At 48.9% G+C, this 27,029-nt stretch overlaps 1 protein-coding gene across 1 annotated transcript in view; it reads left to right on the top strand.

Annotated features, from left to right (window-relative positions):
* The window catches only part of LRP4 (LDL receptor related protein 4), a 64,428-nt gene that overhangs the window by 6,639 nt on the left and 30,760 nt on the right, over window positions 1-27,029 (top strand). The window contains exons 2-14 of the mRNA XM_031943806.1: window positions 13,395-13,541; window positions 17,394-17,510; window positions 17,728-17,841; window positions 18,696-18,812; window positions 20,097-20,225; window positions 20,858-20,977; window positions 21,254-21,379; window positions 22,346-22,471; window positions 23,035-23,169; window positions 23,342-23,467; window positions 24,677-24,907; window positions 25,140-25,296; window positions 26,556-26,773. Of these exons, the coding sequence (XP_031799666.1) occupies window positions 13,395-13,541; window positions 17,394-17,510; window positions 17,728-17,841; window positions 18,696-18,812; window positions 20,097-20,225; window positions 20,858-20,977; window positions 21,254-21,379; window positions 22,346-22,471; window positions 23,035-23,169; window positions 23,342-23,467; window positions 24,677-24,907; window positions 25,140-25,296; window positions 26,556-26,773 (1,863 nt within the window). The remainder of the gene's footprint in view (window positions 1-13,394; window positions 13,542-17,393; window positions 17,511-17,727; window positions 17,842-18,695; window positions 18,813-20,096; window positions 20,226-20,857; window positions 20,978-21,253; window positions 21,380-22,345; window positions 22,472-23,034; window positions 23,170-23,341; window positions 23,468-24,676; window positions 24,908-25,139; window positions 25,297-26,555; window positions 26,774-27,029) is intronic.

Here is a 27,029-nt window from a genome sequence, read left to right as displayed (position 1 = left end):
TTCCAGTTTTAAATTTCTGCCCCTAAGTTCCAGGTGCCATTTTTCCATAGTTCTTGACGGGACAGGGCGAAGTGTGCGTCACTTAGAAAGGTAAGGCTCAGCTCGAGTGGGGCTGAGCCATCCAGTTTCACAGTAGCAGAAGACCTGCTTCTCCGCTCCCCAGGAGGGCATGAGGTGTTCCAGGAGAGGCGCCCTGCCGGCTGGCCGAGGCGAGCACAGTGGGCCCTATAAATAGCCTTCTTGAAGGCCTGTGGTATCCCATTCCAATTTCTGCTCAGACAGGGTCAGATTCTGCCTCCTGGCACAGCCTGGGAGCCTTTCTCTCTTGTCACTTTTCTCCCTTTAAAAATAAAAGAAGTTGTTGCTCTCAAATCTCCTTAAAACAAAAAACAGGTGATTGATATATATAATGATTTATTATTTTGCAAAGCACTTTCCGTACATTATCTCCTTTGAATTCCCAACAGGCCTGTGGGGAAATAAGTGTTCTTATTAACAGGTCACAAAACTGAGGCTGAGAGAGATGAGGGACTTGCAAGCCAGCCAGCACCCAGAAGGAACTGGAACTCAGGTTTTCCTAAGACCAAGCCAGGACACTTTCTTCACTTCCTCCCTTTGGGAAAACCAAATCTGCACATAGATCATTAGCTGCAGAACCAAGCCGCTGGAAGGCAGGAACTATGTGCTTTTGTATGTGTGTCTCCGGGACTTAGCACAGTACTTGGCACTTGGCAGGCATTTAATAACCGCTTTTCCATTCATTCATTCATTCACTTCACTTACTCCATTGATTCACTGATTCATGGATTCATTCATTCTAAAGACCCCAGAAATGCTTTAGTTTAGCCTCTTTCACTTCACAGATGAGGAAACAGACCGTAGCAGAGAAGTGATTGGCTCTGGAGGGGTCATCGAGTGGCAGAGGCAGGAGTCCACCTGAGGCCCCCCCTTCCAAACCTAGCCTCCTTCACATTAGCTCCTTCCTGTACACCTCGAGCTCTCAGAAATCAGGCTCCCTGAAGCTGAGCGGAAGTTTAGGGGAACTATCTCCATAGTTATGGATTTGTTGATTCCCCTGGCTTCCTGCCAGGGTCAGCTCCACTAGCACCTCCTGGGAGAGTCCTTTCCCAGTGCCCCCCATGGCTAGTGCCTTCCCTTTAAAAGGCCTTTAATGGGTCACGTGTATCTCGTATGTACATAGGTGTTCCCATGTTGATACCGCCACTAGACTGGGAGCTCCCTGACCCCGGGACCTGTCTTTACCTTTCTTAATACATGTGTGCTCAGGGCTTACTTAGCCCAGCACCTGGAATGCTGTAAACTCAGAATAAATACTTGGCGACTTATTCCACTGGAATGGAAACTCTCTGAGTGGGGGTTGTGTCGTTCTGGGCTTGGACAGATGAGAAAACTGAGGTTCAGAGTGGGTGTGTTTACAAACTTGATCTCACTGAAGCCTCACAGTGACCCTGGGAGGTAATTCTGTCGAAAGGAAAAATCTTCCTTTGGACTCTTCACCTTGGTTAAAGAGACAAAACTCTGGATAAAGAGAATTAAAAGGAAGTGACTTAACTTTCAACTGCACTACTGTGACAGCCGCCCTTTTATAACTGAAGAAACTGGGACTCAGTGGCTGTGTCTGCACGTCATGGTATCAAGCCTGGCTGCAGGAGGAGCTTCCCAGATGCTTGTTGGTTAACTGCCTGGAGAAACTGCCTCAAATAGGGGATCAAGTGCTGGAAGACTTGGCTTTAAATCCCATAAACTGGGGGATACTGGTAAACCACTTTTCCCTGAAAGTTTTTCCATCGGTAAAATGGGGAATATGGTAATAGCAGTGCCCACCTCACAGGGTCGAATGAGATAATGCAAGCAGACACAATGCCCTGAGACTCAGTTTCTTCATCTGTAAAATAGAGGATAACAGCAGCCCACTTTAATGTTGTTGGGACGATCAAGTGATATGTTAACTGCAGGATGCTTTAAGAACTGTTCTGTGAGTGAGTTATTATTTCATTCTTTTGGGAGAGCAGATCTTGAGTCTGAAAGGGTCTCTGCTGCCAGGATCCCCAGGTAGTCTGGGAGCTGCTCTTTCCGCACGTGCCCACCCACTCATTAAGGCCCCTGAGCTCTGGGATGCCTGGCTCTCGGATCCCTGAGCTCTGGGATGCCTGGCTCTGAGACCCCTGAGCTCTGGGCTGGCTCTGGGACCCCTGAGCTCTGGGCTCAGGGCTCTGGGACCCCTGGCAGCCTTTTTCAGCCAGGGATCATGGGACTGATCTCACCTCTGCCATTCTCTGCTTTGGGCCCCTGGGCCAGGCACATAACCCCCGGCGGGGGGGGGGGGGCACTCTTGGCTCTCCCGACAAGGACGGGCCCGGGCCAGGCTGGCTCCCGGGGGTCCCTTCCCGCTCTGGATGCGATCATATGACCTCCAAGCAAGCCCCCCCCCCCCCCTGCGTTGGGCCGCCATCCCTTTGTTTCCTCCCCTTCCCCCAGGGGCCGGGGCTGGGGACTGCCTTTGGCCTTGGCCGGAGGGGAGAGCCGCGTAGGGGAGAGCCTCGGCGGGGGCGGCCCGCCCGGCATCCCGCCGCAGCTTCTCGCTGCCGCCCGTTTCTGGCTTCCCGGCGCTGCCTGGCTCCGACTCCATTTTCTCGGGCTTCTGTGTTTTTGATCTCCAGAGTAAACAGCCTCGGTTGCCCCTGGGTACCTCTGAGAGCCCTGGGGAGGGGCTCGAGCCTCGCTCTTTCCCTTAGAAATCCCCAGCCTCGCACCAGGCATCTGTCAGAATAAGTGCCAGGCCTGGAGGACTCGCAGCCCACCCCATCACACACGTGCGCAGGCTGCGGGGGGGGGGGGGGGGCACCCCGGCCCAAGCTGAAGGGGACCTGGGAAGCTGCGGGCCAGGCAACCCCAGGTGGGAACGGGAAGGCCTCCCCGCCGCTGCAAGCCCCAACTTGGCCAGCGGGACTCTCTCCCCCGCCCCCCCTCACCTCCGTGCCGAGCCGGGGATCAGAACTGGGATCAAAGCCGGAAACAAAAGGCCGGGGGAGAAACCCCTCCCCGCCGGCCCCAGAGGCAGCCACACAAAGGTGCTGCATAATTTATCACCGGGAGCTCGCCGGGACCTTGGCGCTCCTGGCTCCCACCGAGGCTTTGGGGAGCGCCGCCCCCTCCTCCGTCGGCCAAGGGCAGGGAGCTTCCAGCCCCCGCTGCTGGGAAAGACACCTGATTGAGCCCGGCGTGGGGGAGGGGAGCCAGCCGCTCAGCCGAGTGCAAACTCGGGGCTTCTCCCCGGCCCCAGAAAGCCCCGCGCCGGCCAGGCCTCCCCCCGCAGAGCTTCTCCCTCCGCGGAGCCTCGCCCGCCGCCCGGGAGCTCGCACCGCCGCGCTGGGAGTCTCACCACCTCGCCACTCCGCGTGACAGCTAGCCGCAGAACTGGCTCCTGGGAGGTGGAGAACCGACCGAGGGGCCGAGGCGGGAGGAAAGGCCAGGGTGGGGGGCTTCTCCTGCGGGGCCGAGGCAGGGGAAAGGCCAGGGGGCAGCCCCTTCTCCTGCCCAACTTTTTTTGGGTTCTTTCTGGCAGCTTAGTAAGGGAGGGAATTTCAACTACCAAACTCAGAGGGAAAGCAGAAAATGGTTGGATACAAAAGTCACGTTAATTTCCTCCGTAAAAGGAAGAAATAGAGCCCCAGACCTGAAATCACGGAGAGCTGAATGTGAATCTCAGTCCAAGACACGGACCCAGATCACTTATTCTCTCCGAACCTCAGTTTTCTCATCAATAAAATGGGTGTTAATAATGCTAATCAATAAAATGCCATTATTATTATTGGCACCTCCCTTCCGGGCTTATTCAGTTCCATATAGCAAACATTTATTGAATACCCACTATGTTCCAGGCTCTGGGCTAGGGAAATCAAAAACTCAAAGCAAACAAAAAACAAAAGCAAAATCTTGCTCATGGGACAATTTACTTAACCTCTAGCCTGAGTTTTCTTCCTCTGTCAAATGAGTGGGGGTCTAATGTCCTACTTAGCTCTAAACCCATGTTCTATAAGGGAAATAATAGACGTAAACAGATTTAGAGCAAAGCTTGAGAGGTGGAAGAGTGCTCACAGGTCATCTAAGCCTGTCCTCTTCTTTATAGGAAATTGAGACTCCCAAAGTTACTAAGCTAGTAAATGAGAGTCCAAGTTCTTTCCACTCCTCCAGGAATATACAAAATATCCCCCAGAGTAAATACAAAGGCATTGAACAGCTGGGGAGGCCAGCAAAGGGCCCCTGAAGGAGATGTTCCTACACTGTACTTTGTTTTGTTTATTTTTTTTAATAATATTTTATCTTTTCCCTAACTACATGTTAAAATAAAAAGTTTTAAACATTTTTTTTTAGATTTTGAGTTCCAAATTCTAAACCTCCCTCCCCCCTTGCCCCTAGTAAACAATCTGATATAGTTTATATATGTGTAATTATGTGAAACCTATCCATATTAATCATTTTCTACAAGAAGACTTAAGAAAGGAGAGAGAGAAAAGGAATACAGGAAAGAGAAAGAGAGAAGAAACAAAAGAAAGAGAAAGAAAGAAAGAAAAAGAAAAGAAAGAAGGAAGGAAGGAGAGAGGGAGAAGGAACAAAGGAAAGAGAAAGAGAGAGAGAAAAAGAAAGAAAGAAAGAAAGAAGAAAGAAAGAAAGAAAGAAAGAAAGAAGGAAAGAAAGAAAGAAAGAAAGAAAGAAAGAAAGAAAGAAAGAAAGAAAGAAAGAAAGAAAGGAAGGGAGGAAGGAAGGAAGGAAGGAAGGAAGGAAGGAAGGAAGGAAGGAAGGAAGGAAGGAAGGAAGGAAGGAAGGAAGGGGAAACAAGCATGCTTCAGTCTGTATTCAGACAGGATCAGTTCTTTCTCTGGAGACAGAGAGCTCGCTTTATCATGAATGAGTCCTTTGGGATTGTCTTGGATTATTATATCGCCAAGAACAGTTAAGTCATTCACAAGTTGTTCGTTGAATGATTTTGCTGTGATTGTGTATAACATTCTTCTAGTTCTGTTCACTTCACTTTGCATCAGTTCATAAAAGCCTTTCCCAGTTTTTCTGAATTTTTTTCTGCTTGTCACGTCTTTTATAGCACAATAGTATTCCATTACAGTTACATACAACAGCTTGTTCAGCCATTACCCAATTAATGGGTATCGCCTCAATTCTTAGCCACCATAAGAAGAGCTTTGCCCTGTACTTTGAAGGAAGGTAGAGAGATCTTTCCAGGCAAGGCTAGAGGTCTCCCTAAGTCTTTGTTCAACACATCCAGATTTCTTTTACCTCTGCGATTTGGGCTCCTGGATGCTTATTAAATCTTTCCTAAAATGCAGTCCCCACAGCCATTGTCACATTTTGAGCTTTCAGCCTGCCACAAGACTCCCCCCTGTAACTTGTTACCTAATCTGCCGGGTATGAGCTCTTTTAGCAGCAGAGCTAGGGGGTAACAAAAGGAGAATCAATCTCTACATGAAGAACCTGTTTGGAGGAAGCCTCGAAACTGTTCAAGGCTGTAATAATTAAGAGACAGTGATGGAGGTTGTTCCAAAATCTCCTGGCAAATGGATGCTTATTTAGGCCTTTTGGCAAAATGAGAATAGGTCTCTCACTTCTCTTTCTTTCCAGAGAATGATGATGAGCATGTCACAGACTTAGATTTGAAGAGACCTTAGAGTTCCTTTTGTCCAAACACCTCATTTTATGGGTGAGAAATCTGAGACCCAGAGTTAAGTGACTTGGTCAGAGCCACCCAAGCAGTAAATGATAGGAGCAGAATTTGATCTCAGGACTTGTTGACTCTAAGCTGGTTGCTTATTCCCAAGGCACCACACTGCTTTCTATTCCTTTCCTCCTAGAAGGAAGGCCACCCCAGCTAAGTCTAGAGAGGCCCACCATCCACCATCCTAGACTGGCTGCAAGGTAGGGAATTTTCAGCCAGAGAGACTCTCAAAAATTATAATTCAACAATTCAACAAAGATTTAAAAGCGCCCTCTATGTGCCAGGCAATGGCAGTGCAAAGAAAACAATAAAACTGCCCATGCCCCCTTAGGAAGTGTATTTTCTATTGGTTATTCAAGTCATGGGAGGTGGGGGGGGGGGGGAAGTGTGAAGAAAATACCCACCTCAAAAAAAGTCAAGCATCATGGAAGCAAGTGGGGCTTCGTGGTTGATCTAAACAAGGCAGGGAGACACAGTAGGGGGGAAATAGGCTTTTGGAGGCAGAGATTCAAATCCCATCTCTTCTACTTCTGCCCCTGTCAGATAATTCACTTAACCTTTCTACCCTCAGTTTCCCTCTCAGTCAAATAAGAGTGGGTTGACCAGATGACCTCTAAGGTGCTCTTTAGCTCTAAACCTATAATTCTATGGCACCAGTAGGGCTGCTGACCACCTTTTGGTCTTGTGCTTTCCATTTGGAAAAACTTAGGGAACTTTCTTAGAGGAAGCTGTTCTTTGGCTGCTGGTGGTCCTAAAGCTGTGTTGTAGCATTTATATTTGTGTGTCAGGGAATAAGAGAAGCTGGGGAGGTCCTGGCTTCTGGGGGTAGGTCTGTGTCACTGTTGTTAGGACCCTTTGCTCCTATGAAGGATGTCAGAGTTGGGAGCTGGCTCATCCAGGCCCCTTCCCATTTTATGGATGAGAAGTGACTCATCCAAGGTCACATTTGTATTAAATCGCAGAGTTGAGATTCCAACCCTTATTTTCTTTTCTCTGAGCCATACCTGTCCATTGAAGACCTTGGGGGAGGGAGAAAGCCTCTCTCCCTAGGCTATCCATTCTACTACCCCATAGCTCTGTTAGGATATTTTCCCTTACATCATACTGAAATCTTCCTTTCTGAAACTTCTCCCATTGCTTCCGGCTCTGCCTTCAAGGGCCAAGTACATCAAGTGTTCTCTGTTTCACACGGTCGCCCTTGAAACACTTGAGGTCACTTATCAGGGACCAATCAAATCTTCATGTCTCCAATTCAGCTGAGTCTTCTACGAATCCTGGCTCTTGATCACGTCAGATCTTTGCCAACTCACTTCTCTCTCTTTCCTCTCACTTGCCAACATCCTTCCTAAGATCTGACCTCAGAACTGACCCCAGTACTCGGACCACTATCGAGGCTAGCTAGAGCATCCCCTCCCCAGGCCTGGATATCGTGCCTCTTTTCATGCTGCCCAAGATCATTCACATTAGCTTTTTGACTGCCATATTGCACTAGTGACTCATATTGGATAGTCAATCTATTAACCCCCCCAGACCTTTTTCTTTTTTTAACAATCAGTATGACAAGTGGCCTTCTATACATCAGCAGCTGATCTAGGCGCTGGAGAGACAAATACAAAAATGAGGTAACTCCTGCCCTCAAGAAGCTTACACTCTATCAGAGGGAATTAGTAAAGTAAATATAAGATATTGAAGTAAATAGAAGACTTAGTCAAAATAATTACAGTAGTTTGGGGACAGAGTGTCACTAAGAGCTAGGGAAATCAGGAAAAGCTTCCTGAGGGAGGTGACACTTGAATTTTGAAGGGAACTAAGGTCTTCAAGAAGTAAGAATATCCCAGATATGGAAAAAGAACTGATGCTAAGGCATGGAGGTGAGAGACAGAGCTGATATCTTGTGTGTGAGCAAAAGGAAGGGGCTCAAGCTTCCTAAAGATAATATCATGTAAGGGATAGAATGTCATATATGGGAAATGGCAAATAGTCCTGATTCTAGGAGAGGCAACTGTGTGTAATCAACCTGAAGACAGATGGGAACTAGGTTTTAAATGCCAACCAGAGAAAAGTCTATTTGTATTTTATCCCAGAAGCAATGGAAAAGCAGTTGAGTTTTTTGATCAGTGGAAGAATATGGCTTGACCTGTGCTTTAGGAATATCACTTCCAAGGATTGTTCTATAGGGAAGAGACTAGAGGCAGCAACATCAAGAAGGAAACTAGGGCAATAGTACAGGCTGCAGGTGATTAGGAACTGGACCAGGATGTGAATAAGGAGGGGAAGAGGGATGTGAGTGATATTGAGCATGTAGAATTCATGATACTTGGCAACTACAGGTTCTAAGGGCTGAGAGAAAGAAGAAAATCGAGGATGACTTTGAGGTTGCTGACCTGTGTAGTCACACAAGCAAGCATAGTTGTACTTTTGGTGGAAATCCAGACGTGAATAAGAGAGAGAGAGAGAGAGAGAGAGAGAGAGAGAGAGAGAGAGAGAGAGAGAGAGAGAGAGAGAGAGAGAAAGGAAGAAAGAAACAAAGAAACAAAGAAAGATGGGATTTTATTGTTCAGTAGTTCTTCAGTCATGTCTCACTCTTTGTGACCCCATTTTCTTGGCCAAGATAGTAGAGTAGTTTGCCATTTTTTTCTTCAGCTCATTTTACAGATGAGGAAACTGAGACAAATAGGGTGAAGTGATTTGTCCAGGATAGCACAGCCAGTAAAAGCCAGAGATTCGATTTGAACTCAGGAAGATGTCTTCCTGACTATCCACTCCAGTGCCACCTAACTGCCCATAAAAGTGGGTTTAGGGGGAAGATAAGGATTCTCTTTGATGTGTTTTGAGATGTTTATGGGACATCCAAGATATCCAAAAAGTGCTGGAGTTGTAGACTTGGAGCTGGGGAAAGACACGTGAATTGCATTATGCAAGGAGTTAAGTGCATAAAGATAACTTACTCTATGGGAGTTGATAAGACCACCGAGCTGCTAAGATTGAGGACAGAATCTCAGATTCACCCACCATGGAGAGTGGGATATGGATGATGATCCTGCAAAGGAGACAAAGGTTTAAATAATAAGAGAACCCAGTGATGGCCGTGTAGCCAAAGAAAGAGCAGGCGCTCATCGGTGTCATTGGATTTAACAGTAAGGAGATCATTGGTGAAATGAAAGCAGAAGAGACCAGGAGGTGAAAAAACTAGCACATGGACAATTTCCTTTTTTTTTTTTTAAGGAACTTGCTATAGGATGGTCCTTTGAGGGGATGGCAGTCTCAATCGAAGGAGGGTTTTTGGTTGGTTTTTTAAGGATGTGAGAGAACTGGGCATGTGGAAGGCAGCAGGGAAGGAGCTGCTGGATGAGAAAAGAGTGAAAATAAGAGAGAGGGAGCATGATCCAAGAACGGGATTGCTGGAAGAGAGAGGAGAAGATGGGATCAGGGGCACAGGGAGAGCTCTCGATTTGGCTGGAAGGGCTTCCTTGAGCTCTGAGATGGGAGCAAAGGAGCAAAGCCTCGGGGAGGGGTTTTGGGAAGTGGGGAATTGGAATGGAGAAGGAGCTTGGAGCAGATGACCAAGATCTTCTTAGCCCAACACCTAAAGTACGGTATGAAGAACCCAGCCTTTGCCAAAGTAGACACTCATTAATGCTTTGGGGCTTGTGTTGCCTTATCTTTATTACTTCCTAGAAGCTGAAAAGACTTTCTCTAAAATCAAGCTCTGGGGGATTGTTAAAGAATTGATAAATCCAAGGGCAGGGCATTTCCCTTCCCAGAAAGCTTCTGTGGATACAATGTCGACAAGACTTTTCCCTGGCCAGCTGGCATGATAGTAATGACAATAACTACCATTTATGTAGCACTTTACAGTTTTATGTGTATTATCTCATTGGGATAGGGAAACAGAAAACTATTTTGTGAAATGAGGGATCTCGGCCTTTGGTCCAAGGAAGAGAGTAAGTATATTTGTGTATCTTAACTTGAATTTTAAAAATTCAAATAATTACCCGCACTCTTGTTTCACTCCACTACTTTTCATTCCTCTGAAAAATGGGACTTTGTGGGGAGGGGGGTGGTCTGTTATTTCTTCGAGTGTGGAAACTCCCTCCATCGATGCAGATAGCAACTAGTTTATAAAATCTTAGAGCCCTGCCCATCATCACACCTTAATATGAATGTGTTAGAGGGAGGACCAGAACCCCAGTTTTTCCCGATTCGAGGCTGGGCCTCTGATCTGTACCATATTGTTTCTCTTAAGTTAAAGGGTTTGAACTCTCCTTTTTCATCTCCGTCAAAGCTCTGGTGAGAAATAAGATTTAGACTGCGCAGTTGGGGACCCCCAGAGATGAATCGGAAGTTGTCATGGAGACCCTGCTTTTGTGTGTGTGCCCCATCGGCTTTTACTGTGACTGAGTGACCCTCCCCGAGGCTGGCCATGGAAGGGTCAGGCCTGCCTCTGAATTCCCAATAATACTCTTGGGCAGGAAGTCGGCTCTGCCTGTGGAACGGAGGCCCTTGAGGTTTATTGTCTGGTATTCGTCTCTGTGACCGCTAACCCCCCCCCCCCCCCCCGGGGGTGACTTTAGCACACACTGCTGCAGGCTGCCCTCGGCCATTATCATCCTTTTCCCAGGTGTTGCCATATTGCAGTCACTCCTCCAGGCTTTCTCGATCCTGGTGCCGTTCTTTGTTTTGTTCAGTCATTTCAAACTCTTCTGGACCCCATTTTGGGGGTTTTCTTGACAGAGATACTGGAGTGGTTGGCCATTCCCTCCCCTGGCTTAATTTACAGATGGGGAAATTGGAGTAAACAGGATTAAGTGACTTGCCCAGGATCATCCCACTCATAAGTGTCAGAAGCTGGATTTGAATTCAGGAAGCTGAGTCTTAAGTCTGAGCTCATGCTCTATGCACCATGGCAGGCTGTCCACTACAGCCGCACCTAACTGTCTACTGTTTCTGTGAAATGATTGTGGATTTGAACCCTGACTTTCACTTGCTGGGTATGTGATCTTTGGGTGAATCGCTTCTCTCTGGGCCTCAGTTTCCTTATCTGAAAAATAGGGGAGTTGGACTGGATGGCCTGTGAGATCCCTTCCAATGTTACGTCCATGCTACTCTGACCTCTCAGCCCCAACCCTGTCTCCCCACGATCATAACCTGTTTCCCTCCCTAAAACCAGAGTTGTAGTGTCCCCACCCCAAATCCCCTAAGGACAGGCTGTTTACTGAGCAGTTATTAAGTGCCTACTGTGTGCAAGGCAATGGAGGTTTTTATCTGTTTTGTCTAGTCTTGCCAACTCACATCTTCGGGATTTCAAAGCTCGCTTGTTCTCTCTGTGCTGCTGCTTCTCTCCTCCTCTTTCTTTTCTTCTCTCCTCCTCCTCTTCCTTTCCCTTCTCCTTCCCCTTTTTCTCCTCCTATCCTTCCCAAATGGGGGTAAGTGACTTGCCCAGGGCCCACCAGCTTTCTTTGCTGAGCTCCCATTGTTGAGGGAGGCCACAGTGCAGAGTGGTTGGGAAGATGCAGAGTAGATAGTGATGGAAGCAAAGTGAGAGCCGGGGTTTGGGGGGCGAGAACGCTTAAAGGCAGCCCCAGTGGACCCCTGGGGGAAGGGGGGGAACAGGCCTGGCGGGAAGTTCCGGGCCTTTTCCTCCCGGGCTGACCCCTCGGGAGGCGGGCAGAGCGAGCCCCTTGGCTGGCCTGACGCCCCCGGAGGACTTTGGGACCCGTAATTAAGGCAGGTCTCCCGGGAGGATGAGCCCGGACGGAACCTCCGGGCTGTGCTCCCCTGTGGGGCTGACGGGGGAGCCACACAGCCAGGGTCCCGGGCGGGCCCCCGGCTTCCTTCCTCACGTGGCCCCTCTAACTCAAGTCATTTTTTTTTTCTTTTTGCTGAGGCACCGGGGTCCAGGGTCCCACAGCTGGGAAGCGTTAAGTGTCCGGTCAAATTTGCACTCAGGTCCTGCTGACTTCAGGGCTGATGCTCTGACCATGCGCCCTCTAGCTGCCCCATCGAGTCAGTCTGCGGAGTGTCCGGTTTGGGGGGAGGGAGGGGGGAGTGTGTGTTTCTGTTTAGTTGGGGACCCAGGCCGAGAGCGGGGAAGAAGGGAGGGAGGGAGGGGGACGAGGAGGGGCCCCGCCCTCCGATTCCCAGGCTGGGCTGCCGCGGGGCGGGGGGAGGGGGGAGAGAGCCCACGCGCCCCTCCCCACCCCTCCCCGGCGCTCCCGGTCCCACACTCGCTCGGCGCTGCGCGGGGGCCGGCCGGCCGGGCGGCGGGACCCGGACCAGCTGAATGGGGGGGGGGGCGAGTGACCCTGGAAGGGCCTTTTGTTCCCGCCCAGGCAGGAGCGGGGGCACAGAGCCGTTCACACGCCATCGCAGGGCATCCTGCTGGGCACGCCGGGGAAGGGGCACTGCAGCTGGTCATGGGACTTGGCCGGGGGGATCGCTCCCGGCTCAATAGCCCTGCCCAGCGGGGTCTGGCTGGGGCGGGGGGAGGGGCTGCCTCCCCGAGCCCCTCCCTCCCACCCGCCGCCCGGGGCTTGGAAGCAGCCGCGGGCCCCTCCTCCGGCCGCCCCTGCCCCGGCAGGTACCCGATTTCCAGGCTGCTTCCCTCGGGGCTGGCCGTGGGAATCCTTGGAACTTAGTGCCCTGCTCTGAGCGGGGGAGCCGGGACCGGGAGATCCTGGCCCAGGGGAGGGGCGGGGGGCGGGGCCCCTCGGCCTTGGACAGCGCTTAGGAGCTGGAAGGGCGACCCTCTCGCTTTACAAAGTAGGAAACTGAGGCCCAGGAGAGGGACCGGGAGCATATAGGCTTTCCCTCTGGCTGACAGCACCCGCAGAATCACGGACTTAAAGCTGCAAGGGACCTAAGAACCCACTTAAGTCCAGGCTCATTTTATAGAGAAAGGAACGGAGTCCCCCTGAAAGCTGGCTTCCTGCCTCTGAGACTCGGAGCAAGCCCCCCCTCCCCCCCTTCTGCCAGCCTCCCTTTCCTGTCTGAAAAGAGAGAGGCTTGGACCAGCTAATCCCCAGGTTCTAGATCTGGGATCAGTGATCATTCTCTCCCTGTAACAATAGCTGATGTTTATATTGGAGGGGAAAGTTTCCAGGGTTCTCGCGGGATCCCCTCCCACGGGATTTGACCTGAGGGGCCCCTCCAGTCCGGACCCCTGCTCCCCTCCCTGGCTGGCTAAGCCTGAATCCAAACTTAGCTATGATTCCTAAGCCAGTTCCCTTTCCCTGGCGCTTCAGGAAATTCCCTCACTTTTCACCCTCCCAGACACCCTCGGTTCAGGCTATTTTTGTTCCCGGCCCACCCAATATTAAGTGTAAAGTTTGAGAAACAGAAATGGGTGATGAACCGTAACCCCGCCTCTCCACTGGCTAGCTCCTGCCTAAGAGGGTGCCCCGATTCCGCAGCTAAGGATTAGGAGGGCAGGTAGCTCCCCCGAATCCCCATTTTTCTGGGTGTTCCAAGAGATAATGATTAAGGTCCCAGAGGGGAGTGACTCTGAGCAAATGTCAGCAGATATGTTCCTGACGATGTAAGTCAAGGCAGTTGAGGGAGACCCCTCCTGCTGCCCCAGAAACCCTAGCTACAGAGCGGAAGGCCCCATTCTCACCCCCCCCCCCCATGTTCTCTCTCTCCCCAGGCCTGTCCAGCAGCCCTGAATGCGCATGTGGCCGCAGCCACTTCACATGTGCAGTGAGCGCTTTGGGAGAGTGCACCTGCATCCCGGCTCAATGGCAGTGTGATGGTGACAATGACTGCGGGGACCACAGCGATGAGGATGGCTGTAGTAAGAGACTTCTCGGGGAATGGGGCAGGGAGGAATGAGGGGGACCCTTTTATCAAAGAGCCAGTCACTGGCTTAGACTGGGGGTATAGATACAAAAGGAAAGGGATCCTGTCCTCAGGGAGCTTCCGGTCCATCAAGGGAAATTATGTGCATGTATAGTGACAAGCAAATTAGATAGAAAATCAATTACAAGGCAGTTTTTAGCTGCAGATGGTGCAGAGATGAGAGTGTAAGTACGGCTCATCAGCAGCAAGGTGGCCACATGTGCAGCGAAATGTCCACTGGAAAAGAGCTGAAGAGAGGTGGGAGTGGGGGGGGGGGGGAGGAAGGTGGTTGTTTTTTTCCCCCTGAGGTAATTGGAATTAAGTGACTTTTCCAGGGTCACACAGCTGGGAAGTGTTAAGTGTCTGGGGTCAGATTTGAACTCAGGTCCTCCCGACTTCAGGGCTGTTGCTCTATCCACTGCACCACCCAGCTGCCCCCAAGAGGAAAGGTTTCAAGGAAGGGCCCAGCAGGACAGCAACTGACCTTGGTTTGCTAAGACATCGTGTATCAGAGTCTAAGAGACGTCCTTCCCGGGCACGGAGATTGGCTGTTCCTAATGTACCCGTACAGGTGGAATCTTAGAGCAGGGATAACCTTACCCGGTCTGCCATTCGGGCCACGTCAGCCCAATCCACATTAGTCCACTTTAAACACGCCTGACCCATCACCAGAGTCTGGGGATACATAAACAAAACAGTTACTGCCCTCGCAGCACTTATATTCTCCCCAAGGCAAGGGTCCCATTCATAGATAATTAAATACTAAATAAATAGGAAACATATTTCTGTATCCATTACTTGACTGTGGAGGCGTCCATGTAACAGTAATGCGTGTTTAAAACAAAATACAAAGCCCTTTTGTGTGTGTGTACAACCCAGATGCCTCTATTTTTTTTATTAAAGCTTTTTATTTTCAAAACATATGCACGAACAATTCTTTGCCATTAACCCTTGCAAAACCCTGTGTTCCAGTTTTCCCTCCTCTTCCCCCACTTCTTCCCCTAGATGGCAAGCAACTCAGTATTAAACACGGCAGAAATATATGCTAAATGCAATATATATATATACATAGTTATACAATTATTTTGCTGCACAAGAAAAATCAAATCAAACAGGAAAATAAATGAGAAAGGAAATAAAATGCAAGCAAACAACAACAGAGAGGGTGAGAATGCTATATTGTGGTCTACCCTCAGTTCCCACAGTCCTCTCTGGGTGCAGATGGCTCTGCCCATCACAAGATCATTGAAACTGACCTTAGTCATCTCATTTTGGAAGAGTCGTGTTCATCAGAATTGATCCAGACGTCTCTTTAAAGAGCTTTGAATGAAGGAAAATGCATTTATTAGACTCTTACTATGGGCTAGGTACTTTACAAATATTATATCATTTGATTCCATATCAACCCTGGGAGGTAGGTGCAATTCTTATCCCCATTTTACAGAAGAGGAATCTGAGACAGACAGAGTAAGGGATCCGTCCAAGGTCACACAGTTAATAAGTATCTGAGGCTGGATTTGAACCCAGATCCATCTAACCCATCATCTAGTTGTATGAGCAACCCATCTCATTTTCCAATCATAGGAGTCCTTGATCATATCTTCTACATCACTTCTTTAGTTATAGGAATGTTGTTCTACGGGCAAAGAAACTGGCACTTCTATAGCTTCTCTGTTTCCTCATTTAAATTATTTATTTAGTTAGTTAGTTGCAATTGGAGTTAAGTGACTTGCCCAGGGTCACACGGCCAGGAAATTTTAAGTGTCTGAGATTAGATTTGAACTTAGGTCCTGTTGACTTCAGGGCTGGTGCTCTATCCCCTGTACCATCTAACTGCTCGTTTGTTTCCTCATTTTTAAAGACCAGTTTTCTATGGATAATACCATGATACTTTTCATGTGTATATACATGAGCAGCCAGGTTGCTCAGTGATTACTTCTGGACTTGGAATTGACGAGATCTGAGATCAGATCAGATATTTGCTGACTGTGTGGCCCTTTGCCTCAGTTTCCCCATCTGTAAAATGGGGATAATAATAATATCTTCCCCCAGCTTTTTTGGTAAGAAGCAAAAGAGTAAACATATAATGCATGCCTTTTAGCCCATCCTCTTGTGCTCTATAAATGCCGGCTATTTTTATTTTATTATTATTATCCAGTTTTTTTTTTTATTTCTGCTCCACATTGGGTAGACCTGTTGCCTCACGGGTTCACCCGTGCCATGAGTATCCCTGACCTCCCAGTTAGCACGTGAACCCACTCGACTGGCCCGCCCTGTTCTGTGTATCCGGGGGCCACATTCCCAACTCACCTTCCAGCCTTGGAGACCAGTTCCCCTGGCTTGTGCCAGAGCTGGAATTAGCAGGAGCAGCTGGAGGGGGTGGGGGATACAATCCGTGACCTTGAGCAGAGGTTTTCTCCTTCTGAAGTTAATTGGTCTTGATAGGGATTGAACCTGCAACCTTGACCTCATTAACACCCATTCTATCCAGTTGAGCGAACGAGTCCAGACAAGGCCCTCATTACGTATCAACAACACGGATTTCCTGAGAGAAAAGTTGGGAGGGAGAAAAAAGACATTTCCTTTTTCTCCTTCTTTTCTTTTGTTCCCTCTTAATTTCCTTAAGGTTTTATTTGCCTAATTTGGGCCTTTTAAGGATCAAGGAGCAAGAGTTGGAAGAGCCTCAGAGGCCATATAGTCCAACCCCTATAATGTGCAAGTGGGGAAACCGAGTCCCAGTAAAGGTTAAGTTATATATGTATGAGAGATGGTATTGAAACCTGGGTCTCCTGACTGAAAAGCTGGGACTTTTCCCATCATAACCCACTGACAACCTACCCTCTAATCATCATTTCCATTTCTGGAACGCTGCTTGGTGGTGTGGGGATTAGCCCGACTTCGTCGGGAGAGGGAATCGTCAGGGAGGAATTACGAATGCCATTTGGCACTTTTGAGGAGTTGAGGCACTAGGGTGTCAAAATCAAAGTGTCAGCACATGGTTTCAGCCCATTGCTTCCTAGTGGAGGCTGGCCTGCTGCCCGCTCCATCACTTCACCTCTCTGATAACACTCTGACAAACTGATCTCCAATGAGCCTCTGGGATAGCTCTTGGGAGGATAATTTGTGAGAGGGGAAAGTGTCAAGGCTTGACCTGCAGTCACTGATGGGTCTCTGGGGATACAAATTCCCTTCACTTCAGCTGATTAGCTTCCCTTCTGGAGTGTGCAGGTTCAGAGACTCTCAGGGGCGGGATCACATCATGGAGGGTGGAGTCCTTTGTCTGGGTTAGTCAACCAGTGTGTGCCGGACTTGGCCCAGGCCTTCCTGACTCCACAGAGGGGTCTTGGTCCACTAAGATGCATCTCTTATGCATGCATGTACAGATGAGGAAGCTGCACAGCCTCTTGTCGCATAGCTAGGAAATGTTAATGATTAGGTTCAAACCCAAATTCTGTTGGCTCCAAATTGTGTTGGTTCTCTCTCTTTCCCTCCCTCCGTTTGTCTGTTTGTCTTTCTGTCTCTCTTTTTTCTCTCTCTCTATCTGTCCCTGTGTGTCTAGTCTTTGTTTTTTTTTTCTCTCTTTCTGTCTCTGTCTGTCTGTCTGTCTCTCTCTGTCTGAGTGTCTCTGTCTGTCCTTTTCTCTCTGTCTCTCAGCCTATCTTTGTCTCTGTTTCGGTCTTTGTCTCAGTCTTTACCTGTGTGTGTGTGTGTGTGTGTGTGTGTGTGTGTGTGTGTGTGTGTGTGTTAGAGAGTCTGGGCCAGAGCACGGATGCTGACTCACCTCTGCTTTCTTTCCCCTGGGGCCCAGTGCTCCCCACCTGTTCCCCTCTGGATTTTCACTGTGACAACGGGAAATGTATCCGCCGGTCCTGGGTGTGTGACGGCGACAATGACTGTGAGGATGACTCTGATGAGCAGGACTGCCGTGAGTGCCCTTGGGGACTGGGGCTGGAGCCTGGGGGAGGACTCTGCAGACCAGAGGGACCACTGGTGCCCCTTAGAATCCCCGGGCTTTTCCCTTCTGGCTCTGGGAAGCCCAGCAGTGAGTGTCCCCCAGTGACCCAGCCGGTGGCTCCTCGGGGCCCCCGGCTGGGCCCCCAACGCCTTGGGCCGACCCAGTTCTCTGCGTCTTGTGTCCACAGCTCCTCGGGAGTGTGAGGAGGATGAGTTCCCCTGTCAGAACGGCTACTGCATCCGAAGCCTGTGGCACTGCGACGGAGACAATGATTGTGGGGACAACAGTGATGAGCAGTGTGGTGAGTGGGAGGTGTCACGGTGTGATGGGGAGAGTCAGGGACCCGAGTGGGAATCACGGTTCTGCTGTACATGTGATCTTGGATAAGTTGCTTAACTTGTCTAGGCTTCCCTTTCTCATTTAAAAAGTGATGAGGATGGGGCAGGGCCTTTCCAGCTCCAAATCCTCTCTTCTCAGCCCCAAGATAATCATAACCATTTATTAAGTGCCTGCTGTGTGCAGGCACTGTGCTAAGTGCTGGAGGTGAGCAAAAGCACGTCCTTTCTTCCCTTGTAGAAGCGAAGGTGTCCATGGGTGTAGAATGCCCCCTATCTTGCTGCCCACGGTCACTGGGTCCACTATCTGCAAAGCAGTTTTTCTTTGTTACAGGGGAAGGCTTACGGGGTTGTGGGGACGGAGGGAGACAGCTACAGAAACTGACTGTGACATAAAAAAGCAAAAACGTGAACCTTACAATAAATCCATCAATCCAGTGGGACTCGGGAGAAAGAGAAATAGGGTGGCAGAGGAGCTGAAGGCAGCCTGCAGTAATCCAGGCAGTTTTTGAAACCTTCACTTCCTTCAACAACCATTTTGCATACTTACTACCCACAAGATCCCGGCTGCCGTCACTTGGACGGCTAGAAGGATGAGGGCAGGAGGGCTGGGCCAAGTAATGAAGGTGCCCCCGGGATCAGAGTCCCACAGAGCTCGGCCAGGATTTGATCTGTCTGTGGGGATTGGCTCCAGGGTGGGAGGGATCTCCAGGGGGAAATCTGGGAGCAGGGTGGGCTTGGTACTGGATCCTTTCTCTGGGGGTGGGGGGATCTCAGGAAGCCTCCCAGAGCAGGAACAAACAGCCCAGTGTCTCCCCAGATATGCGCAAGTGCTCCGAGAAGGAATTCCGCTGCAGTGACGGCAGCTGTATCGCGGAACATTGGTACTGTGACGGGGACACGGATTGTAAGGACGGCTCCGACGAGGAGAGCTGCCGTGAGTGCCTTTGGCCCCCGGAGAAGGGGGGGACCACGATGGGACTTGGATCAGGGAGTGGGTACCACTCCCTAGACAGGGCACGTCCTCTGGAGGTCATCCACATAACAACTCACCTTTTTGAGGGACTCTAAAGTTTGCAAAACACTTTCCTTCTAATGAAGTAGATTGAAAGGATGATTATCCCCATTTTAGAGATAAGGAAATTGAGGCTCTGTGAAGTTGAGAGATTTGACCACGAGCACACAGTTAAGTGTCTGAGGTCTCCTAATTTCCAAGTCTGCCACTCTTTCCATTCAAGTAACTATTGTTAGACCTGGAGAGAAGTTGGGCAGATCCCTTTAAGCGGGTAGGGAGGCCGTCTGACTGAAGCATCCTCAAGCTCTAGAGAGCTCTGGGTTATCTAAGTTGGGGCGCTCACCATGGATGATATTCTGCCTCCCAAAGAAGTCAGGGTTTACTCCAACCATGTATACTGAGCACCTACTACGTGGAAGGCCCTGAGAGGTCTAAGGAACCCAAAGGTGAATCATAAAACACTTCTGCCCTCAAGGAGTTTTCCTTCTACAGGCCTGAGGGGGAAATTAGTTGATAAATATACATTGATAAATGTGTGTATATATAGAGAGAGAGAGATCTAGAAATCTAGATGGATTTCTAACTATCTCTATATATGTGTATGTAAATACTTTGTCTAGGGTCAACCAGTCTGGCACAGATAAATAAGTATAAAAATAAATACACATATTCTTTTATCCTTTGTCTAGGGTCAACCAGTCTGGAATCAATAAATAAGTATAAATATAAATGCACATACATATTTTTGTCTTGGGTCAACCAGTCTAGGATAAATAAATATGAAAATAAATACACATATACATATACACATATAATTATTTATGAAGAGAGTATCCACAATTAAGGGGATCAGATTTCCCTCAAAAGTTTGCTCATGACTTGAGCAATAAGGAACTGTGGGATTCTAAAATGAAGGGTTTGGGATTGAGTGCATTCGAGGCACCGGGGCCAACTGGTACAAAGACCTGGAAGCGAATCAATCGCTGAGCATGTATTAAGCAAAAAGAAGGCAGCCTTTGCTCTCAGAGGCTGAATTAATATAACAGGATTTATGTGAAATAAATGGAGTGATAATTGGGGGGGGAGGGTGCTAATAGCTGGAAGAATTAGGAAAGGGCCTCTTGATGGAAGCGAGCTGAACTCTGAATGGAGTAAGGGCCTGGCATGCCCAGGCTTGAGACTGTTTCCCCTTGTCCGTCCCATCAGCCTCGGCAGTTCCCGCTCCCCCCTGCAACCTGGAAGAATTCCAGTGTGCCTATGGCCGATGCATCCTGGACATCTACCACTGTGATGGGGATGATGATTGTGGAGATTGGTCCGATGAGTCAGACTGCTGTGAGTTTCCTTTGGTGGGAGGTGGGCACAGGAGATGGGCAGTGGGCATGGGAGATAGGCACAAGAGGTGGGCATGGGAGATGGGCAGTGGTATGGAGGTGAGCAGGGCCCATGAGTATGGTAGGTGGGCAAGGGAGGTGAGTGGCAAGGGTGTTGGAGAGGATCTAGGATGACTAAGTAAAAAGTGATGAGTGGGGCAGGGAAGTCTTAGGGACAAATCTGAATTCTAGGAAGCCTTCTTAGGATATTCCCCAGTTCTCTCAGCCATTTATTCCTTCAGTCTTTTGTTTGTTCGAACGCCATCCCTGTCTGTTCACAAATATTTCCGGGGTCTGCTCTGTGGGCCAGACCCCTGGAGGGTCCAGGCCCCCTGGAAGGCCCAGGCCATGAGACTCGCTTTCTGAAGTTTGTCCCAGGGGTGGCTAAGGTGGCTGGAGAGACTCAAGTCACAGCAGCTTCCTTCCTTCATGACCTCTGGCAGAGCCTCCTTGGGACTTATGTTCCTCATCCATAAGATGAGAGGCTTAGGCGAGATGGCCTCTGAGGACCTTTCCAGCTTGATTCGCAGGATCCTTGGCACTGGAGGGTAACTCGTAACCTTTCTCCCTTCTCCTTGCCCAATTCCCGCCTAGCCTCCCACCAGCCCTGCCGTTCGGGGGAGTTCATGTGTGACAGCGGCCTCTGCATCAATGCCGGCTGGCGCTGTGATGGGGACGCGGACTGTGACGACCAGTCCGATGAGCGCAATTGCAGTGAGTGTAGAACAGTCCTGGAGGGATGAGGTGGCTTATGGGGAGAAGGCTGGAGAAGGGGGGAAGGGATGATCCATCCTGGCCAAGCTCCAGACTGGGGAGGAGGGCTGGCTAAGAGTATGGGGAGGGGGAGATGGCTGGTTAAGAACGGGGAGAGGGGAGGACTGGTTAAGCTTGGGGGAGGAGCTGGTTAAGGTTGGGGGTAGGGGGGCTACTTAAAGGTGTGGGGGAGGAGAAGCTGCTCCTCACCTAGACCTTCCCTCCTGCCTCCTCCAGCCACATCCATGTGCATGGCAGAGCAGTTCCGTTGTACGTCTGGCCGCTGTGTCCGATTGTCTTGGCGTTGTGATGGGGAGGATGATTGCTCAGACAACAGTGATGAAGAAAATTGCGAAAACACAGGTTAGGCTCCTCGGCCCTGTCTTTGGCCCCTTAACAAACACCCTTTGATGTTACCACCCACCTTGGGCCAGGAGTCTGCTCTGGCCATAATTCATGGTTTAGCTTTCCCTGGCCCTTTCCCCAAGGAGCATGGATTGTGGGATCATAAGATCATGGATTTAGACTGAAAGGGAATTTATCTAATCCCCTCATTTGACAGACAAGGCAACTGAGGTCCAGGGAACTTATGGCCATGCAGGTAGTAAATGTCAGTGGTGAGATCTGAATCCAGGATCTCTAATTTCAAAGCCAGAAATACCAGTGTTATGAGTGTTTGTTACTTTCTGTTGATATATTTATTTCTAGGTGTTTGTTTTAAGTGCTTGGTTGATTTCCTTTTTTGTTTGTTTGTTTGCTCGTTTAATTAATATTTTCCCAGTTACATTGAAAACAATTTTTTTTACATTTGTTTTTAAGATTTTTGAGTTCTAGGTTCTCTCCTTTATCAGTTGGGACCCATAATTAAGAAAGCACATGTGAGGTTATGCAGAACATTTCCATAAAAGTCAAGTTGTGAAAGAAAACATAGATCTCCCACCCTAATGAAGATGAAAAATTAAGTCAAAAATAAAGAGAGAGAGAGAGAGAGAAATAGGGAATGCTGCGATCTGTATTCAGATACAAGGAGGATTTCCTTCTAAACCATTTTTAGGATTATAGCATTACTACCTCATGCCATGAGTACCTTATCACCTCACTCTCTCAAACCCTAATGGAAAGTCTGGGGATTCAGTCTTACTAGATCCGTGCCTTGCTCTGGCAAACACACACACACACACACACACACACACACACACACACACACATCCTGATTCATCCAAATCCCAGTCCAACTGTATCTTAAAAAATGACAGGCTCCCAACCTGTTCAACTGTTCCCTCTCTTGCCAAAGCCCCTCCTTGATCTGTGCTGTCCCCTTCTCCCCAGGAAGCCCTCAGTGTGCCTCCGATCAGTTCTTATGTGGGAATGGGCGCTGTATTGGCCAGAGAAAGCTATGTAACGGCGTCAATGACTGCGCTGACAATAGTGACGAGAGCCCTCAGCAAAATTGCCGTGAGTGTCCCTGGCGTGGGAGTGCTTCATTGTAAGTTATGGGGGAGTCTGGGGAGTTGTGAGTGTAGAAATGGCTAACCCAGCTCTTTCAGTATCGTCATCTTACAGATGAGGAAACTGAGTCCCAGAAAGAGGAAGTGATTTAGAATCACACGTTTAGAGCTGGAAGGGTCTTCCAAGAGCACATGTTCCATTAGTTTCATTTTCTGAATGAAACTGAAGCCCCTCCAGAGGAAAAGATTTGCCCAACATCCCAAAGGTAGTAAATGGCAGACGTAAGATTTAAACTGAGATTCTGGTTCTAAATCCGGTGATCATTTGCCCGAGATCAATCAGTAAGGGAGTTGATGAGTCAGAATTTGAACTCCAAACCCAGCCCCCTTTCTGTAATACCCATCTAGCAGGGCTTCCCTTGCTATATAACAACCAGAGCTAACAGGGAGCCCTCTCGAGGGACTCTTCCAACTGAGGGAGCCGTTCTCCATGGTCTAGGGGAGTGCCAAGCCGGCTCTCCTTAGGGAGCATGTTGGGCTCAGCTCCCATCTCTGACTTGACTGGCACAGGGCCTTGGACGGGTCAGGAGAACTGTAATGTCAACAATGGCGGTTGTGCCCAGAAGTGCCAGATGCTTCGGGGAGCGGTGCAGTGTACCTGTCACACCGGCTACAGGCTCATGGAGGATGGCCGTTCATGCCACGGTAAGGCAGGATGCTTGGAAGGAAAAAGGTTCAGTGGGTTGTTGAGAGTGACGGGTGGGCCTTGGGTCCCGTTACTTAGAATGCAACCATATGTCTAGGCGGGTGAACCAATGGATTAGGGTGGAAGTTGGACAGAAGGAGAGTTCTCTAATGCACGCCCTTTTTTCCATAGATGTGAATGAGTGTGCAGAGGAGGGCTATTGTAGCCAGGGATGTACTAACAGCGATGGGGCATTCCAGTGTTGGTGTGAGGCTGGCTATGAACTCCGACCTGATCGGCGAAGCTGCAAGGCCCTGGGTAAGAGGAGCCAGGGCTGGACCCTGTGGGCAAACCTTCCTGAGGCAGCACCAGTTAACTTTCTGGGCCCTACTGGGTAACTTAACCACCTCTACCATCTTCCAGTTCAGAGAGCATCCATTTAGTACCTACTGTATGCCAGGCATTGTGTTATGTACTGGGGGTACAAAGACAAAAATGAAGCTGTTTCTGATCTCAGGGAGCTTACCTTCTGCTGGGAGGATAAAATCTGTACACAGAGAAGTAAACACAAAGTAAATTCCAAGTAACTTTAGTGTGGTGAGAGGCCTGATACCTCCTCCTACCTGAGCCAAATCTTGAAAGAAGCACAAATGAGGAGGAAGCACATTCTGGGAATGAAGGATAGATAGTGGGAGCGAAAGCATGGAGGTAGAGGCAGAAGATGGAATGCTGTGTATGCAAGGGGCTCCTCTCCAGTTGTATGGGATGCTAAAGTGTCCAAGGAGAATAATAAAAATGAAGTCTGTAAAGAAAGACTGGAGCCAGAGTAGGGGAAAGAACTTCAAATATCCAGTAATTGTTATAAAAACAATAATGATGATTATAGCACTTGGAGCTTTGTAAGACATTTTCTATCTTATGCAAACAGTAATAGGGAGCCATGTTAGCTTTTTGAGCAGGAGAGTGAGAGGAACAGATGTGTATTTAGAGAAAATGGTTTTAGCAGCTGTGTAGAGAATAGATTGGAAAGCCAGAAAGACTCTGGACAGGGAGACCAGTTAAGAGGAAATTGTAATAATTCAGACTTGAAATAGAGTAATGGTCATATTAGAAGAGAGTAGGAGAGCAGAGGATGCTGCTGAGGTCCTAGCAAGTTAAATGACTTACCCAAACAAATAAGGGGGCCTCAGAAATAGGACTCTGACTTCAGATATCATTGAGTTGCTTTTGCAAAGTCATATGCAAAGATTAACTGAAATATAGAGCAGCTACTCTTTCAACGAGGGGAGGGAGATAAGTGGGAGCACCCTTGGATCTGAGAAAGGAGTTTCCAGGGTGTAATTGTAGCTGAAGGTTTCTTCTAGCTCCGCCTCTCCTACCTTGAGGTTTCAAGCACAGGCTTTTTGGGTCTCATGCTCTCAGGTGAGGGATTTCCATCTAATATACCTGGATGGCTAAAATAGGCCTGGGAGCTCCGGGACAGACTTGGAGCCTGGGCTTAGGCCCTGTCTCTCTGCCGTGTCCCAGGGCCGGAGCCCGTGCTGCTCTTCGCCAATCGGATTGACATCCGGCAGGTGCTGCCGCACCGCTCCGAGTACACACTGTTACTCAACAACCTGGAGAATGCCATCGCTCTTGACTTCCACCACCGGCGGGAGCTTGTCTTCTGGTCAGATGTCACCCTGGACCGCATCCTCCGAGCCAACCTCAATGGCAGCAATGTGGAGGAGGTGGTGTCGACAGGCCTAGAAAGTCCAGGTAAGGAGAATTGAGCCCGGGGTGAATGGGAAATCGCCAGAAGGAAGAATATTGTAGCATAATTAGCTGAAGTGAGAGGTGTATGCTGTGGGCCAGGAAGCTAAGATACCACGTAGAACTTGAGGGTGAAATGACCAGAATAGAAAGATGGAAGAATCAATGGGAAGAGTATGGGAACATGGGCTGGATCTCCTGGCCCTCAAACGCTCTCTCCCTCTTAACACTTTTTCAGGGGGGCTGGCCATCGACTGGCTCCATGACAAGCTGTACTGGACAGACTCAGGCACTTCCAGGATTGAGGTGGCCAACTTGGATGGTGCCCATCGGAAAGTGTTGCTGTGGCAGAACCTGGAGAAGCCCCGGGCCATTGCCTTGCACCCCATGGAGGGGTGAGTAAGAACCTCGACCCCCCACCTACTAGCTACTCCATGCAGAGCAGACGCATTGGACTCCATCTTCCTGGGTGGGGGGATTCCCATGTACTGGGCCTGGAGGGTTGAAGTAGGCTTGAAACCAAGAGGCAAACTGGCTCGTGAACCCTGCTCCTATTCCAGCCTGGCAAAGATGAAGGATTCCTAAAGTAGTGACTACTTTATGGGGGGAGGGGACTTGCCTACAGGAGCCACAGTCATGCCCCTTCTTGGTGCAGTGGTGGAAAAAACCAGCCTCATATAAAAAAGATTCTGCCTTAGATTCTGTGTGACTTCAGGGAAGATACTGATCTCCTTTTAGCCCAATGTTTCCTCATGATAAAAAGGTATAAATAATACCTATAATATTACAGGCTGATAATAATAATAACAAAATAATAGATTTGGAACTGAAAGAAGTTTGAAGGTCAACAAATCCAATCCCATCTTTTCACAGATGGGGAAACTGAGGCCTAGAAAGGTTAAGTTACTTGTGCAAACTCATATCTAGAAAATTTCTGAGATGGGATTCAGACCCAGGATTTCCTGACTCTTCCTCACGTTCAATGTTCTATATTCTATCCCAAAGGTGTCCAAGACACAACATTCCCAAATACAACCTGAACTAGATGATCTAAATAAAAATATGATAAAACATAGATGATGTTAATTAGTGATTTTCTAAGTCAATATATAATCTGTAGGGACCTTTTGTCCAGGTCAGTGGCCCCTGTTTCTTTTGAATTTGAGACCACTCTCCTCCATCTTACTGTAAAGGACAGATGAGATAAAAGACATAGCAAACCTTATAGCAAAATGTAAATGTAATTGTTATTATGGTTGTTACCACTAACAGGGACTAAAAATTGAATTTATGTTTTCAATGATATGAAGAACTCCCGGATGACCACGTTCCCTCTACCTGTGCAGGTTGGCACTTTTGTGCAAAGTATAGTCTCAGAGTGCTGCTACTCAGAGCACTGAGAAATGCCCAGGTTCCTCCTTACAGCCAGTGTATAAAAGAGGCAGGATTTGAATCCTTATCTTCCAGGCTACACCACGACGGCATCCGTTCTATCATTACCACCAATAATCTTAGAATAATGGCAAATGCCAATGTGGACATTGAGCAAGCTGTTATTGGAATAAATAATGTTTTATTCATGATTCCCTAAATTTTCCCTGGGAAATGGGCACAGACTTTGCCCACCTCTCAGCTGCCTTTCTTCCCTTTCTAGGACCATTTATTGGACAGACTGGGGCAACACCCCTCGCATTGAGGCCTCCAGCATGGATGGTTCAGGGCGGCGCATCATTGCGGATACTCACCTTTTTTGGCCCAACGGGCTCACAATTGACTACGCTGGACACCGCATGTACTGGGTAGATGCCAAGCACCATGTGATTGAGCGAGCTGACCTGGATGGAAGTAACCGCAAAGCTGTCATTAGCCAGGGTGAGCCTTCTACTTCCTCCCTTTCGCTCTCTTTCCCTCTTCTACCCCCCCCCCTCCCCGGGGCCCCATAGAATCACCATAGAATCAGAGCTAGAAGGGACTTTGAAAATCATTGAGTTCAGCCTGATCATTTTACAGGTGGGGAAATTAAGGCCTAGAGATGTTACAGTGATTGCCCAGGTTCCACAGCCTACTGGCTGTTTTCTGAGTTGAAATTTGAATCGAGGACTTCCTGAGTCCACATCAGTCAGTTTAT

The sequence above is a fragment of the Sarcophilus harrisii genome, chromosome 6 (genome assembly GCF_902635505.1).
Source record: "Sarcophilus harrisii chromosome 6, mSarHar1.11, whole genome shotgun sequence".
Lineage (NCBI taxonomy): Eukaryota > Metazoa > Chordata > Mammalia > Dasyuromorphia > Dasyuridae > Sarcophilus > Sarcophilus harrisii.
This window is presented reverse-complemented; position numbering and strand designations above follow the sequence as displayed.